An 18,257-nucleotide genomic window follows, 5' to 3' on the forward strand; every position below is an offset into this window, starting at 1 on the left:
TGTGGTTTAGGGTGGCTGTGTCTTCCAAGTTGGAGTCTTAGCATCAGAGAATCCCTGCAGAGCACTTGTTATTGTCATCTATGACCGGCCAGGGTCCTGTCCTGGCTTCTGCTGGTACCACTGTGTCCTGAAGATTTCTATACCATCTCCCTGACAGGTGATCATGTCCATCTGGACCAGGGTCACTGAGCACAGGGTAGCTGAGTCAGCACCAGGGCGGCCTTTTCGGAGCTTGGCCATGGGGCTGATTTGGGCCCTTCAGAGCTACAGACAGCACCTGATTCAGGGAAAAGTAGTCATGTGGCCTCAGGGTGTACCCCTCCTTTTTCTTGTCCTCTCTGCGTCCCCCAGCTGCACTCTTGTCCCAGCCTCAGCATGTCATCAGAATGGAAAACTCTTGCATTCTGACATTTTTTCGTCACGGTGTATGTGGGAATTTACTTGTTATACATTCAGAGGCTGTTGGAGATTCATCACAACTTCTGGTCTATTTCCACATGGTGCTTCTATCTCTATGACACCACCCACCCCACAGCAGACCAGCATCTGGCATCGTCAGTACTTTGATTCCTTTCATTTTTTTCATCCATGTCTCATGTAAACGTGTGAAAAGTGCCAGAAACCATCCCTGACAGAACGGCTCACTTCACGTTTTGTGTCGCTGTGAGAGTCCCCAGGGTCACATCTGTGCACAGGGTTTGAGCTCTGGAGACTGGATAGTCAGTGGTCCTTCCTGGGAACTGAGTTCTGTCACTGAAGCAAGGACAGCACAGGGACCAGAGATGTGGTCTGAGGCTGTAGGAATCACATCACTCTGGAGACAGTCTCACAAAGAGGCTGCAGACCTTCCTATCAGGGACCTGTGGCTCTGAGTGCCCTACCTCTTGTCCCCCCGAGAGACTCATGAGCAAGGGAGTTGCAGCCCCAGGTCTGAGTCTGACTGGAGTGGGTCAGGAAATGCAGATGGTGAGGGGTCACGGTGTCTTGGATGTGTCCAGCACAGAAGGGTCAGCTCCCTGGGATCTCAGGTGGAGAATGAAGGGAGGTGCTCCATGTGTGAGGACTCCTGTCAGTGTCCCGGGTAACAATATGTATCTGACCCTCCGAATAAGGTCCCTGCAGTCTGAGGAGATAGGTTGGATCATCCTGACAGCCTCTGAGTCCTGAACCCTGGACCCCTGTTGACCCCAGGCCTGGTGTCCCCTTGAGGCTCCCCATGGGCAGCCCCAGCCTCTGTCCTGCTGCTCCTGATGCTGCTCTGCTGCCCCCTGCTGGTGGAGGAGGACTCAGACCAGGAGCTTCCCTCCTGCAGGTCACCCCACAGCACCTGTCACCTGAGAAAGGGTGTGGACCAGAGTTTCTAGGCTCCCACAGACAGCTGCCCCCCACTGCCCTGCCCAGACCAGCACAGAAGGTCAGAAACATGGTGCAGGAGGTAGGACAGGTGTGACTCCTGTACTTGTCCCAGGGTTGAAATGTGCTGGATAGCCTGCTGTCTTCTTTCAGAAAGGAGAGTGCAGGGTGCAGTGTAGTGCATTTGGAAAGGGCTAGTGTCCAGACAATCCTGTGTGATGTCCCACGACCACCAGGTTCCTGTGTATGTAGGAATCAGGACCGATGTTTCCTGCATCTCTGTCTGTGTAGTTGGGTCATCAGAGCGACAGGTGATGTCTCTGGTGCTAAATTCACTTGGGCAGGCAGATCTTCATCTTACTCTTTAGTAATCCCATATTTACTACTATTATTGTTGTTCCAGGCCTCATCTCCTGGAGCTCGGTGTGAGAGGACCTACAAAGTAGCCTAATCTGTGGTTGTGTGGAACTGGGAATCTGCTAATTCTGACTTGGATCCATTTCCTGATGATGCAGCTCACAGGGCAGATGAAAACTTCTCCTCGGATCCCACAGAGGAAGACAGGAGACTCCAACTCCACGGTCAGCTGGCTGAGATCACATGGAGTCTCTCTAATTAGTAAGACTCTTACAATGTTATGTATCATCAGATGTGAAAACAAACAAACAAACAATGTTTCTTCCCTGAGTGTAAGCTTCCCCATTCACAGCCGCTGAAGCTAATGCCTAGAGAGGCTAGCTTCCCAGGAAAAGAGAAGTGGGAGTGAGTCCAGGAGTGGAGTTCAGGTGTGCTGGATTCGGACCCTGGGCTCTGTGGGGCAGAGCTTGACCAGTGCAGGCAGGAGGCTGAGGCCAGGCCTGGCTGCAGGGCTTGCATCCCAGGACTCACTGCCATCCCCAAACTGGCTGGTCTCTAAAGAAGCTCCCTCAACCTGTGCGTGGGAAGAGACAGTGGGTCATGTCCCAGGTTAGGGCTGGAGAATCTGTGGGGATGGTGGAGGCCATTTGGCTGTGCTGCGGCCTGGTCTGGGGCCTGCTGGCTCTGCTCTGTATTATTGCTTTCTCTTCTCTCCCTGAGTAGTTGGGAATAATGGGGTCTCATTTCCACACTACTGGGGACAGCTGATTAGTATAGGGGACCATCAGTTCTGCCGCTTCAGGAGCCTGTGGGACTCATTCTGAAGGGCCCCACCCCTGCAGCATCCCCTGGGCTGAGCTCAGGGCCAGGGACATGGGCACAGTCCTGTGGGGGCTGAGCTTGTGTCAGTGCTTGGGGGCAGGACCTGGGGGTGTGAGGAGGGGGAACGATTGAGGAGGGGGCATCTTGTAAGGGTCCAGGCCATAGTCGGGACCTCAGATTTCTGCTGCTTAGCCTGGCCGCCCCAAACCTCTCTCATGCCCTCCCTGGTCCCCATGAGAATGCTCCTTTTCAGGCTGTTGGAGAGAGTCTCTGCTTCTGTGTGGGCTTCACAGATCTGGTTCACGTGGAGAGGTGCTCTCCTCTGGGCTCCACAGGGGAACTCTTGTCACTGTGTGTTTGAAAATCTTAAAGGCTTGAGTGAGAAGGGACATGTGAGGATATTTTTGTTAGTTATTCTCATGCAAATTGCTCCGTGAAGGTTTCTTCTTTTCTTTTGTGTGTAAACTACAGTCCAGAAAATGTTCCATCCTCATTATTTTTCCAGCTTGATTCATCTTCCTAGAGTTTGTATCTGGTCCCTGAGAATGTTTCATGTCCCACATTGTGGAGCAGAATTGGTGGGAATTGTCCTGAAAGTTTGCTTACGTTTTAGTGTCATTTCATATACTGTGGGGTTCTTTTTTTTTTTTTTTTAAGGATTCTATTTATTTATTTATTTGTCAGAGAGAGAGAGAGAGAGAGCACAGACCACATTAAATTCCCTGTCCCCACCCTGCTGGCCACCTGTCCTTGGCTTCCTTTGCTGTATTTCAGGAGCCTGGCTGTGGGGCTGGGCAGGGCCCTATGAGTGTTACAGGTAACAGTTGATACAGGGAGGGTGGTCCTGTGGCCTCATTACCTTTCTGGTCTTCTTGCACAGTGTCCTCTCTGCATCCCCCAGAAGCACTGTGATCCCATGCATCCCATGTCATTAGACTGTGGAACTTTCTCATTAGAACATTTGTTCATCATTCTGTCATTGAGGTGATGGAGGATTCTGTCCCAAGGGAGAGTTCCACCACTGTACAGGGACGGACCCAATTGAGGAAGGTTGGCAGTGACTGAATTAATGCAGTTGGGGTGGGATGGGGAGGCATGAAGAGGACCTGTGCTAGAGACAGAGGCAAAATCTACAGGAGATAGATGATAGACAATGAGACAGAATTTTACATCAGTGTCTACCTAATGTGTCCTCAAATAGAAATGGTAGCAATAATAGGTGGATAATGTGACATGTCTGAGGACAACGGTCAGCTTTCTTGTCCACCCAATCTTGATCTTATTCAGTGGGCTCCATAGCAAAGGGCCATATTGTAAGGTGGGTGTTTATTTATAAGATGGTTGTTTATTCATGACTAATCACTTTGGATTTAATTTTTATTACAACTCACATCTGGAATTTGGCGTGGGAGGATTTTGAACTCCCCTGTCTGTGGTTTGGTGAATTGGGAATCAGCTAATTCAGACCTGGATATAATTGCACATGATACAGCTCACAGAGCATCTGAAAACTTTCCTTGTGTACCCACAGAGGCAGACAGGAGACTCCAACACCACGATTAACTCACTGAGACCCCACTGTGTTCGCCTAATTAATTAAACTCATCAATATTTTGTATCACTTAATTTGAAAACAAGTGTTTCTCACAGCAGTATAAGCTTCCTTAATTTGCAGTAGGTAAAGTGACTGCCCAGAGGGGCTAGTTTCCCAGGAAAACAGAGGCAAGTGGGAGGAAAGGAGTATGACCACCCCGATCTGGTTGTGGAGAGTGTGTCTTGGATACCTCTGACTCCTCTTGACAGGGACTCAAAGTAGGGAGCGCTGTCTCGGGTGTTTGATAATGAGTGTCATAGTGCAGTTGTGTGTCTATAATGCAACTGGGGTAAACAGGAGTATATGGACTCAGGAGATTTCTTGAGATACCTGGGACTGTGATGATACTCATCAATTCAGCACAGTCCAATTCAGCAGGTCTGATAATGGACCAACCTTCCAGAGTGAAAGTTTGGTCATGGGGGGCATCATGAGTAGATCAGGTGTTTGCTGAGAGAAGGGGAATATGGAGTGGGCAATGAAGAAGGGAAGTCTAGACTCCATATTGACCACAGGGTAGTGGTAGAAATGAATAAGATAAAAGTAATAAAGGTTTCTTACTTATGTTGACATGAATAGGTTTGGTTATATTTTAATCATATGTTTCTGTTCTACTTCCCTGTTTCATCCTTTCATCATCTAACATCACAGATGCTAACAATAGTTAGCTTTACATCTCATTATTGAAGTTACAGATTATCAAATGGCAGGGACAAACATAAAGATCACTAGTGGACAATGATATACTTTTATCCTCTTGTGGGAAAAGGGTGAGCATGATTGTAACTCTTCATGGGATATTTTATCATGTGAGGTGGAGACATGGCTGCCAACATTCTCTTTATTTGGAGACTGTGGTGTGTGGGGATGTGGGTGGATTTTCTGTGGATGAGGGAGCATCTGTGGTATCTTAAGTGTCACTGTTGACAGTCTGAGCTGTATTTCACAGAATTGTTGTCTGTCCATGTATCTGGGTGGGTGTAAAGAGAGATTCTTGCAGGATTTGGAGGGTAGAAGTGAGGAAGGATCCATTCTAGGTCTCACTCCTGTGGTTGCTTTGTTTCTTGTGGCCACTTTGTAGGCAGTGGCAACTGCCCCATTATCCCCATTTACCATCAAGAAGGATGTGACTCTCCAACTATCTTTCAGAACTCAGAACACCTAGTATGTCCGGATATTTTTTCAGTGTATAAAAATATAAGGAACAATCTGATCTGTCTGGAGATTGGACAAGTACATAGGTGATTTGGGTGAAAAAGTCCAGCTCTGTGGGTACACAGTGGTCTCACATCCCTGAGGACCCTGTCAGGGATGCTGGGCCTCCACTATTGATTCCCAGAGGCAGACTCTGAGGAGAAGTGCCTGTGCAGGAAATCTGGAAGGAGTTGGGGAGCTCAGCTCGGGGAGAAGGAGAAGGGGCCTGCAGTGAGATATCAGGTGCGGCCTCCTTCCTCACATGCCCCCATCTTAAGCTGGGACCATTCAGAACATCTGAATCTGAGGCAGGGCCTCGGGGTGCTGGCCTTAGGTGATCATTTACCTGAATCTCTCTGAGAAGGGTCATAACCCGGGGAGGCAGATTTCTGAAGCAAAAGCACTTCCCAGTGAGGAGCCCCTCTGTGAGCTGTCAGGGGTTCCAGGCAGTAGTGGGTGGGTGTGTGAGCCCAGAGGAGGGGATGTGGGTGACCCCTCTGTCTACTGTGCCCATCCTCTCCACTCAGGTGGCTCCCACTGATGACATCAGTGTTTTAGGAGCTCAGTTTCTCTGGGAAATTTGGACTCTAATCCTGGTTCATTGTGTGAAGAGTGGCCCATACCACAAAGAAAATGCAGAGATCATGAGCACTGGACAAAAGGCTCCCTCTGTCTTTCCTCCACTGAAGCTCTCTGTCCCACATTCACACACAGGCCCAGAGAGCAGGGTAGCCTGGTGCAGTCAGGTAAATGGTCTCCTGACCCAATGGGTGAAGGACTGTTTGAGAGCAGAGTCGGGGAGGAGCTCTGGAGACCTCAGACCTGGGTGCCTGGGCCAGACCTGCTCAGTGCTTGTCCATGGTCCTTCTGGGGCTGGAGGAGAGTGCAACACAGTCAGGGAACTGGGTTTTGTCTCACTTCCCCATCTGCCTGTGTCACTGTGAGCATTACCACTGCTGTCATAGGACTGACAATAGTAGTCAGCCTCATCCTCATCTCGAGTCCCACTGATGGTCAGGGTGGCTGTGTTTCCTGATTTAGAGGCTGAGAACCGGTCAGAGATCCCTGAGGGTCGCTCATTATTTTTATTAATCACAAGCACAGGAGCTTGTCTTGGCTTCTGCTGGTACCAATATGCATATCTTTCCCCCACTACATCTCCAGAGCAGGTGATTGTAGCTGTCTGTCCCTGGGTCACCAACACAGAGGGCGGCTGAGTCAGCCCACTGGAGGCCACGGAACCTGAAAAGACAGGAGAGGAGGGGTTGGTGTGAGGTCCAGGGGCTCATTCCGAGGGACCCAATACTGAGTCAGTGTTGGTGCTGAGCTCAGAGTTTGGGGTAGGCCCAGCTCCGGTCCCATGAAGGCTGAGCTTGTGTGCAGGGCCTGGGAGCACACCTGTGCAGAGAATGATTATGGGGAGCAGGAAAAGGGTCCAGGCCATGGTGGAGATGCCCAGGGTTCTGCCTCCAGAGTCCCCAGAGCAGGGCAGGTTCACCCAGGCTTCTCTTATTCCATCCAGGCCCATGGGGCAGTGATTGCTAGTATTTATGCAAATATATTTCCTTCCTGCTTTCCGACTGGATTACTCACTTGAGAGATCAGAACAGGTGACTGAGGAGGAAGCCAGAAGCCCCTGGCTTCCTTCATGGAGCTTTCTGGTGAGAAAATCAGCCTTGGTTTCCAAGCTTGGCTTCAATAATGAAATTCCTGGGATCTGACCCTATGACTCTGTCTGAAACCTCTGTGCCTGAGGTCTACACTGGTCTGGCTCAGGGCCTTGCAGGGTCCTGGCCATGGGGTCAGCTGGCCCTCTGAGCGTTCAGACAACCCCTGATTCAGGATTGGTGCTCCTGTAGCCTCATTACCCACCTCTTCCTGCCTCAGATCTCCTGTCTGGTCCCCACTGCACTCTGGTCCCTGCTTGGCATGTCATCACATTGGGAAACTCTCTCATTCTGAGGTTCGTGCATCCCTTGTTAACCAACTTGTTAACCAACCAGCAGCTGTTGGAGATTCCTCACAACGTCTCATGTATTGACACAGGCTGTTTTCATCCCTGTGACAGCCCTCATCCCGCAAGAGAGCAAAAATTGGCCACCATAATTATTTTCATCATTGTTTCATGTCAGCATGTAAAGGGCATGACAAATCTTTGGAAGCTTCCTAGTCTTTGTGTGGGTCCCCGAGGTCACACAATCCCACCTGGCATGGGATTATTGCCAATTACTAATTGACAGTTAGTAATTGGCACCAATGGAATCATTTGACCCCTTTAATCAATGCTTGGTAGTTGTCACTCCCTCATTGATTGGTTACCATCTCAGCACAAGAGGGAATGCTCTTTATCTGCCTCCCTTTTCCATTCCCTCTCATTGTTTTCACTGTTTGTCCATCTGCCTGTCTGTCCATGCCTACTAGGTTATTTTCTTCCAAGTCATTCACACTGGAAGGCCCCAGGTGGGCTTGGAGGTGGGATGAATCACTGTGTGGGTTTGGATATTATCTGGGCTTGAGACAGTGTCTCTGCAGGAAGCATATCCTGTCATTGCACAAGGACAACTCGGGGACCAGAGCTACGGCCTGAGAAGGGAGCATCCATTTCTCTCTGGAGACAGTCTCACAAGGAGGTTGCTGATGCCCCTTCCAGGGACCAGGGGCTCACTTGTCCCTGCTTTCCCTCCCTTAGCTGCTCCCGAACAAGGAGCTGCAGCCTGGAAGAGGGAAAGGTGAGCTGAGGGTGAGTGGTCAGGGCATCCTTGGACATGCCCAGCACAGAGGAGTCAGTTCCTGGGAGCACTGGTGGACAGTAAGAGGACCTGCATATCCCACTCAGTGTGTCAGGTCTCCATCAATATTCTGTGTGTCTGACCCTCAGAATAAGGTCCCTGCAGTCTGAGGAGATAGAATGGACCATCCCAACAGTCTCTGGGGACTGAACCCTGGACCCCTGCTGCCCCCCCCAGGCCTGATGTCCTGGGCAGCCCCAAACTCTGTCTTGCTGCTTCTGCTGAAGCTCTGCTGTCCCCTGCTTGTGGAGGAGGATTCGATTCAGGGGATTTCTCCTTGCAGGTCACCCCATAGCACCTGTCACCTGAGAAAGGGTGTGGACCAGGGTTTCCAGCCTTCCAGAGTCAGCTGCGCTCCCTGCCCTACCCAGCCTGGCACAGACAGGTCACATACACGGTGCAGGAGGCAGGACAGGTGTGATTCCTGTGCTTGTCCCAGGTTGAAATGCCCCAGCCTAACCCACTATCTTCTTTCAGAAAGGAGAGTGCAGGTTTCAGTGTAGTGCATTGAAAAGGGTCAATACTGACACAATCCTGATGTCCCACAGGCACCAGATTCCTGTGTATTTAGGAACCAAGACTGATTCATCTTGCATCCGTATATGGTAGAATACATGAAAAAGGAACACACAGTGGAAGATAAAGAATTGAGTGGAACATGACTCATGGGGAGTATTCCAGATGTCTCTAGGGAAACATAGTGAATGTGAGATCATTGATTAACTAGTGAGAAGTGGGTGGGGAGAGGGGAAGGAAGGGAAGAAGGAAAGGGAGATGCAGAATGAGTAGGGGGGCCGTGTGGAAAGGAGATCTCCTTGAACATACTCTCACTCGTGGCTCAGCCTGCCTGGGCTCTCCTCACAGGGTTAGTGGCATCACCTCCATCTCTCCTGGCTAGATCTTATCACCTGTTTCAGGTGCTCCCTGTGTTCAATAATAAGTATCTCATCAGGCCCAGGAGATTCCCCCAATGAGACAATGGGACTAAAGGATTTCTATTCCTGAGGACTCTGCTAAGGCCACAAGCTACATCAGAACTTCTGACAAAAATTTTCATTCCTGGCATCAGGATCGCCCGGCAATCTGTGAAGCCAAAAATCACTGATGAGGAACAATGCAGGAGGAGACACTCACTCTTGACACTTTCCGTACTCACTTCTACAGGACAAGAGCTGACCAGTGGTCCCTTACTGAGACCCTGATCCTGTTATAATCTTGACAAAGAGTACCTGCCACTAATGGAATCCTTCGACCCCTTTAACCAACGCTTTGTAGCTGTCACTCCCTCATTGATTGGTTACCATCTCAGCACAAGAGGGAATGCTCTTTTCTGACTTCCTTTTCCATCCCCTCTCATTGTTTTCACTGTTTGTCCATCTGTCTGTCTGTCCGTGCCTACTGGGTTATTTTCTTCCAAGTCACCAACAGCAGAAGGCCCCAGGTGGGTCCTTTGGAGGTGGGATGATTCACTATGTGTGTTTGGATATTATTTCCCTACCATCCTCTGGACTACAGTTTAGGTGGTGAGGAAAATCCCACTAGAGGGACTTGTGGGAGTCCTTTTTTGGGACACAATCTCTGCAAACCCTTGGTAGAGAACAATCCTTTACTGGAGTGAGTAAGAGGAGCCTGTGATTCCCTGTGACTCAGCCCACCATGTACTTGAAACAAGTCACGGCACGTCTGAGGCCTGCTGTTCACCTCTCCTCCTGCTCCTCTTGTACCCTTGCCTACTCTGTCTCTAGAGAATAGCCACCTTCTCTCCTCCTACCCTCTTGGGAGTTTCCAGGCTATGGGAAGCTCCTGGAATTTCCATCTCAGAGCTTCATCACTAACTAAGGAGACCAGGCCAGAGTTTCTGGGATCCAGCATCACAATTCCTCCCAACCCTGCTCAGGTCTATGCCCACGGACCAGGGTTACCTTGATCAATACAGATGCTCAATGTTAACACAGAAGCGTTGGTGTGTGTGAAAGATGCTGATTTTCAGATACCAGAAAAATCTATGGAGGAGATCAACATGTCCAGTAAGCTGGCCCCCCTCCCATCATATGCATTTGAGATGGATCACTCACAGGGTTGAGAGTGAGGGGAGTCAATATATTTATCACTTTGGTGCACCCCCTTCACCATGCCTTGCTGTTGTATCAGTAGCTGTGTTTCTGGGCAGAACCTGGAAGGGTCTTGTAGGCAGCATGTGGACTCATTCTTGGCACCAAAAATTGAGAATTGAGTACCGATGGAGAGACCCAAGCCATGCTCCATGTTGGTCCTGGCAGAGCCATTCTAACATGTATTCTGTTTTCCTACTAGACCCCAGCTCTGCACCCACCATGGGCTTAAGACTCTGTGGCATACCTCCCTCGTGGACCAAATGTTGCCTTTTGAACATTCAACACTGGCAAGCATCCTATTATGCTTTATGATGAAATTATAGTGATGGTATTCACTCAACCAACCTCCTTGGTAAACTGCAGAACTCGGAGATCTCTGTCCATTCTCTGAGCAGGGACCTGTTATGGATGCACAGGGTCTGATGGCTCATGGGGTCATCTCAGACCACCTACTGTCTCATGGTCATTTTCCTGTCTGGGCTGATCTGGTCTTTCCCAGCAATATGGCAAACTAAAGAGCATGTTCTGTTGTCAAAATGACCTAAATTCATCCCTGTGTCTGTCTCTCTGTAATGGTGTCTTGGGATTTTGTGCAGGATGACAGCATTTCCAGAGAAAGTCAAAGGCCTCAGGGCCCTGGAGAGGGGCATTCAGCAGCTCCCTCTGAGTCCCCATGAGGAACAGGAGAGAGAGGGTGGGAGGTTTTAGCCTCATTTCCCCTTTGTGTGTATCACTGTGGCTTAACCATTCTGACCATCGATTTTGTGGCTCTCACCGCAGTAATAATCAGCCTCATCCTCAGACTGGATGTCAGAGATGGTTAAATAGCAGTCAACCCCAGAGCTGGATCCTGAGAAGCGACTGGGGATCCCGTCCCCCTTGCTGTGGCTTCCGTCACTATTAACTTTTATCAAATACCGAATGGCCTTTCCTATTTGCTGTTGATACCAGTGAACAAAGTAATTGCTGTGCTCCCTGCTCAGGGTGCAGGTGAGCTTGACCGAGGCTCCCAGGGAGGCAGATGCAGATGGAGGCTGAGTCAGCACAGGCAGAGCACAGAAACCTGGAAACACAAAACACAAGAATGATGCTGAATGTACTGGACACTGGACAGGGTTCCCTGGGCACTGTACTTAGAGGGAAACGTCAAAGAGGTGGAACCCTGACCTGTAGAGATAATAAAGGGCAGCAGGTAGAAGGGAACCCAGTCCATGGTGGAGAGAAACTTCATAGAACTCTTCTCTTGGGCTGTGCTCCTGGGACTGAAGTCTTCAAACTCCCATCTTATCCTCTGTTTTTGCAGCTCAAGGAAGGAGGGGCATCAGATGCAAATCTACTTTCCATTCTTCAGTGTGTCTGTGTGAGCTCTTGTTTGAGTCCTGAGCTTTAGAGCCTCATACTGGTAATTTCCTGAGGTTAGAAGTAGGAGCAGGTGTGGGTTTCTAAAGTGGAGAGTTGATTTTACACAAGAATCCTCAATGGAAGCATCAGTCATACCCTTTGCACTTGAGCACAGCCCAGGGGATTTGGAATTACTGGGGTCTGAAAAGAAGACCCACAGTGCCCTCCTGGGCCCTCTGGGGTGAATGTTACCCTGCATGTAGTGGTAGTTTAACAAAATGACTACTTCTGAGCCCTCAGTAGGTGCTAAAGCTTTGTGAGTGTGTACAGTTTCCACTGAATGAGACACAATAAAAATAGTTGCCCTATGCTCAAGGCACAATTTTCCTCCAGTCTTTTAAATGAAGAATCTAACATTGAGAGATTACATGATTTTCTCATTTCTCATTTGCCATGACATTGATGAGTGAGTCAAGTTTCCAATCCAGGAGATGTCCCAGAGCCTGCCCTTTGAATCCCCTCCCTGCGCTGACCCCTCACCATGCTCCCTCTCCCCTCATCCCAAGGCTACAAGACCTTCTGGTCATCACCCTCACTCATTTATTCCAGTCTATGGCCTCCCAGGTTCTGTTTTGAAGATAATCAGATATTCATGGTGTTGCTGTCTCTGTTTCCCAAGGGAAAACAACGTGCTGGCTGTGAGTCTATACTGGAGGGACAGATACCCTAAGCAAACCTTATGTATTTAATCTTCTCTGTCCATGGCTCCTACAGGGCATGAAAACCTGTGTACCATCAAATGTGGGTAGTCCCAATAGAGAAGTGTTGTAGTTCTTGGGGACCCACCAGATTTCAAAGACAGCACAAAAAATTAGGTAAAAATTTTTTTTCCTTTCTTAAAAAATTAATTAATTTATTTTAATAAACATATAATGTATTTTTATCCCCAGGTGTACAGGTCTGTGAATTGCCAGGTTTACACATTTCACAGCACTCATCATAGCACATACCCTCCCCAATGTCCATATCCCCAAGGTAAAAATTTTTTATATGTAATTCATATTGATGTGATAATATTTTCAAGAAATTGATCTAAACAAAGTGTACTATGAAAACAAGTTCTGCTCATTTCTTCTCATTTTTAAAATGTGGCACTAGAAAATTTTAAATTATGAATGTGGCTTGAATGTTATTTCTGTTGGATGGGCTGCTCTGCAAAGTCCCACTAGCAGTCACTTGCTTTTGAAAAAGGAGACAGAACCTTCTGGAGCATTAAGAAAGGGCCATGTATTAGCCTGAAAGCACAAAAGTCCATAGGTTGGTGATGAAGACCAGGGATTTCAGGGTCAGAAGACCTTGGTTTGCTGCTGGGTTGGCCACTTTCTAGCTTTGACCTCAGACAAGTTACATATCCTATCTGCCTCAGCTTCTGCTTGTATGAATTGGGCTGATAATCAGAATGCTTTTTTATAGAATACTCATGATTTAAAAATTTAATAAATGCGAAGTGCTTGGAATCATGCCTCATATGTTGTAGGCACATATAAATCTTTACTCCTCCTGCTCCTTTTAGTATCCTTTATCCTTAAACATGATATAAAGAAAAATCACTGGAGTTTAGAGGATGGAGGGAAATTATGGAATCATAACAAATCTTGGGTTTGGACCATTGAAAATGGGCAAAATTTCCTGGCAACACTAAAATCTCTCTCTCTCTCTCTTTCTCTCTCTCTCTCACACACACACACACACACACACACACACCACACACACACACCCAGGCCCTCAGAAGCACTACCCCTCGCACAGGTCACAAGAGGCACATCCTCTCAGGCTGCCATCCTCCTCACTGGGTCATGGGCCCAGGGACATGGTCCTGGTTCTCCAACAGAGACATCATGGGATGTCCCAGCAGAACTAGAGCAGAACAACTTCCTGCTTCTTCAGACTCTGTGATATGTGTCATGTCATCTCCATTGTCTCTCTAGAGTTAGCCCTACATGTCACCTCCTAGTTTTGGGAGGGAGAACCTAGTTCTGCAGAAACTGCAAACACGAACTGCACAGGTTGCCAGTCAGTGTGTGTCCTCTGACCCGACCACAGAGGGTAGCACAGAGGCCTGGGTGGGCAGGGGAGGGCTGATGGGCCTCAGGGCTGGAGCTGGTGGCACTGAGGGAAGAGAGGCTCAGGCAGAGAGACTGGGGCTCCTCACACGGATCCCTCTAGGAGTCAGAGAAGCACAATGGGGATTAAACAGGCTCTAGACATGTCATATCCACAGCAGAGCTGAGATGGGCTCAGAAGGCCCTTCACATGCAGCTGGAGGAGAAGCAGATCATCTTGGTGTCCTGGAGGGAACTCTATCAGGCAGGCAGCAGGCACTGTACCCCACCTTTTGATGATGATGAGATCTTGTCTCACTTCTGACCCACATGGGAGAATATAGAGGCCAGATGTCCGACATTTGCTCACTGTGGTGATAATCAGAGGGCAAGGATGGAGTCTGGATGCCCAGACATACAGATGGGTCAGTTAGGAGACAGTCAGGGCTCTTTCTGGGTTTGTTAGTTATGCCCCACCTGATCCCTGAGAGCTTTGTGGTGCCCACGCTACCTGCAGAATCCTCCAAGGGCAGGGAGTGCCCAACCATGGCAGGGACACTTGTGGGTTGAATTATGTATCTCTCACTGGGCCCTGATTTCAGGATAGGATCATTGCAGACGTAATTCCTTAAATTCAGATGAGGTTGCACTGGAGTAGGCTGGACCCTATTCCAATTGGACTGGTGTCCTCATGAGAGCGAAAATTTGGAGACAGATTCTGACAGGGGAGGCCACCCTATGAAGTTAGAGAAGGAATCTATAAGACCAGGAATGCCAAAAATTGCCAGAGAACCACCAGGTGCTGTAAGAGAGAAGATGAAACAGATTCTCCTTCACAGCCTACAAAACAACAACCAATCTGCCAGTGCCTCGGTCTCAGACTGCTGACCTTCAGAACCGTGAAACAATACATTTCTGTTCTCAGCTCCTTCCCCCGGTTTGTGGGGCTCTTTTTCCCCAGCCCTAGCAAACTAATGTAGTGACCCATAAGAAGTCTGATTTCCCCACAGCAGCATGGCTGGACTCCTTCCAGTTGCTTTATTCTGTGTTATCACAGCAGCAGGAGACAGGCCTCAGCCAGGTGCTTTCCTCTCCTAGAGTGTCTGATTCTCCTCCCCTGAGGACTGCCTCAAGTCCCCCAGACAGCACAGAGTCTGTCCTATAACCCAAGACTCCTGCCGGGATCCCGTATGACTGGGGTCTGTCCGGGCCTGGCTCAGAGCCTCGAAGGAGCCTGGCCATGGGGCTGGTGTGGTTCCTCTGGGACATGCAGACAACACCTGATTCATGGAAAGGTGGTCCTGTGGCTTCCTTACCTTCCTCCTGCTGCTTCAGGTCCCCTCTGCGTCCCCCACAGACACTATGATCCCATCCTTGGCATGTCGTCACAATGGGAAACTCTTATTCTGAGGTTCGTTCATCACTTACAAAAGTGATGAACCACCTGTTGCTGCAGATTCATCAGGATTTCTAGTCTTTTTACACATGATGCTGTTGTCTCTATGACAGCCCCCATCCCACAGCAGACCAGCAATTGGCATTGTCAGCCATTTCATTCCTTTTAACTTTTTCATCAATGTTTCCTGGGAACATATGAAAATATATGAGAAACAACTTCAAGGTTTGTGATCTTGTGAGGATCCACACAATCACATGTTCCCATATGCTGTGAGCTCAAGGGCCTGAGACATGGTCCCTGCAGCCATGAAAGTCATGTCACTCTGGAGACAGTCTCACAAGGAGGCTGCAGATGCTCCTTCCAGGGACCAGGGACCCCAAGTTCTCTGCCTCTTGCCCCCTGAGATGGTCTGAAAAGAGGAGCTTTAGCCCCAGGTCTGAGTTGGGGTGGAGTTGGGGAAGGAGAGGCAGAGTGTGAGTCATTGGGTGTCTGGTTGTGCCCAGCATGGAGGAGTCAGTCCCTGGGGACACTGATGGACAGAGAGGGGACCTGAATTTCCCAGGTGAGGTGCTCACTGTTGACTCTTATCAGTGTCCTGGGTGACACTGTGTGTCTGACGCTGAGAGCATGGTCCTTGCAGCCTGCGGAGTTAGGATGGATCATCCTGAAAGCCTCTGAGGACTGAACCACAGACAACCTGCTGAACCCCAGGCCTGGTGTCTCTGTGAGTCTGCCCCCTTGGCAGCCCCAGCCTCTGTCCTGCTCTTCCTGATGCAGCTCTGCTGCCCCCTGCTGGTGGAGAAGGACTCAGACCTGGAGCTTCCCTCCTGTGGCTATCCCCAAAGCACCTGTCACCTGAGAAAGGGTGTGGACCAGGGTTTCCAGGCTTCCATAGGCAGCTGCCCCTCTGCCGTCCTCAGCCCAGCACAGAAGGTCACATACAAGGTGCAGAAGGCAGGGCAGGTGCGATTCCTGTACTTGTCCCAGGGTTGTAATGCCCTGGATAGTCCACTGTCTTGTTTCAGAAAGGAGAGTGCAGGGTACAGTGTAGTGCATTTGAAAAGGGCCAGTATCCAGACAATCCTATGTGATGTCCCACAGTCACTAGGTTCCTGTGTATTTAGGAATCAGGACCGATGCTTCCTGCATCCATATCTCTGCAGTTGTGTCATCAGAGTGACAGGTGATGCTTCTGGTGCTCATTTCAGTTGAACAGGCAAAAATTTACTCTAATTACTGCTATTTTTGCTAATATTAATTTTATTACAACTCACATCCTGTGGAGATTGGTGTGGGAGGATTTTAAACCACTCTGTCTGTGGTTTGGTGCAATTGGGAATCTGCTAATTTGGACTTGGGTAAAATTGCATGTGATGCAGGTTACAGAACAGCTAAAAACTTTTCCTTGTGTGCCCAGAGAGGCAGACAGGAGAGTTCAACACCAAGGGTAACTCACTGAGACCCCACTGCATTTGCCTAATAAGTTAAACTCTTCAATGTTTTATGACGTTAATTTGATAAAGAGTGGTTCTCACATCAGTAGAAATTTCCCCATTTCACAGTAGGTCAAGTGAGTACCCAGAGAGGCTAGTTTCTCAAGAAAAGAGAGGACAATGAGGTGAGACCAGGAGTGGAGCTCACGTGTGCTGGATTCATACCCTGGGATCTTTTGAGCAGAGCCTGACCAGGGCAGGAGGGATGGGGTGTAACTGCCCTGCTCTGGTTGTGAAGAGTGTGTCATGGGTCCTTCTGACTCCTCCTGGCAGGAATTCAAACTAGGGGTACTGCCTGGGGTGTTTCATGATGACTGTCATTGGACAGTTGTGTGTCTGCAAGACAATCGGGGTGAGCAGGAACATAGGGATTTAGGAGATCCCCAGGACTGTGATTACAGTCACCAATTCACCACAACCCAATGCAGCAAGGTCAGATAATGGACCCATCTTCCAGAATGAAGGTTTGGTGGTCATGACTGGTGAGGATCAGGACAAGCTCAGGTATTTGCTGAGGGAAGGGGAATATGGAGTGAGCAGTGAAGAAGGTAATTGTAGACACCACACTGACCGCACTGTAGTGGCAGAAATGAGCCAGATAAAAGTAGCATGTGTCTTCTTTATGTTGACATGAATATGTTTGGATATATACTCATCATATGTTTCTGTTTTGTTCTCATGTTTCACCCCATTATCTTCTAACATAGAGTTGTTACCCGTAGTGAATGCTATATCTCAATATTGAAGTTATAGCATATCAAATCAGTTGGGACAAAAAATAAAGATCGTTAGGAGACAAAGATGTATTTTATATCCTCTTGTGAGGAAAGGGTGAGCGTGTCTGTAATTGTTTCCTGGAGAGTTTTATCATGTTAGGTGGAAACATGGCTGCCCACATTCTCTTTACTTGGTGTTTAGGTTAATGGGGAACTTGTTAGATTTCATGTGGACGAGGGGGGACTGTGAGTGTCTTATTAAGTATCACCGTTGACAGACTGAACTGTGTTTCACAGAATTTTTGTCTGTCCATATGTCTGGGAAGGGTGGGGATAATTGGAGATTCCTGTACAGAAATGGGGTGGAAGTGAAGAAGGACCCATTGTTTGTCTCACCCCCGTGTTTGTGTTTCTTCTGGCCACTGTGTTGGCAGCAGCAACAGCCCTATCATCCCCCTTTCACCATCAAGATAGATGTGACTCTTCAACTATCTGTCAGAACTCAGAATACCTAGTGTGTCTGGATCTTCTTTCAGTGTATAAAAATACAAGGAAGAATGCAATCTGTCTGGGGATTGGACAAGCACATTGGTGATTAGTTGAGAAACCCCAGCTTTGTGGGGACACTTTGGCCTCCTTAGGTCCCTGAGGACCCTGTTGGGAGTCCCTGGGGACACTGGTGGAGAGAGAGGGGACCCGAATTTCCCAGGTGAGGTGCTCACTGTTTCAGGACTCTTGTCAGTGTCCTGGGTTCCTGGAAGCAGACTCTGAGAAGGAGAAGTGCACGTGCAGGAAATCTGGAAGTATCTGGGGAGGTCAGACTGGGCAGAAGGAGAAGAGACCCACAGTGAGATATCAGGTGAGGTTGCCCTCCTGTAGGGAGCTATAAATCTCGGACTTTTCAGGGCATCTGAACCTGGGCAAGCTCATGGGATCTTGGACTAAGGCCATCATTCGTTTGAACCTCTCTGAAAAGAAGCAGA

The 18,257-nt window shown here is 48.8% G+C and overlaps 1 protein-coding gene across 7 annotated transcripts in view; it reads right to left on the reverse strand.

The window, feature by feature from the left end:
• The window catches only part of LOC308354676 (immunoglobulin lambda-1 light chain-like), a gene marked incomplete at its 5' end in the record, with an annotated part of 1,188,495 nt that overhangs the window by 147,546 nt on the left and 1,022,692 nt on the right, over window positions 1-18,257 (reverse strand). Inside the window, 2 exons of one of the 7 annotated variants that reach the window (XM_080822265.1) lie at window positions 10,985-11,286; window positions 11,391-11,436. The exons of the other annotated variants lie outside the window; for them this stretch is intronic. Coding sequence (XP_080678391.1) covers window positions 10,985-11,286; window positions 11,391-11,436 — 348 coding nt within the window. Of the gene's footprint in view, window positions 1-10,984; window positions 11,287-11,390; window positions 11,437-18,257 lie in introns of those variants that run through there. 7 annotated transcript variants of the gene reach the window in all.

This window comes from Martes martes, assembly GCF_963455335.1.
Source record: "Martes martes genome assembly, chromosome: 13".
Lineage (NCBI taxonomy): Eukaryota > Metazoa > Chordata > Mammalia > Carnivora > Mustelidae > Martes > Martes martes.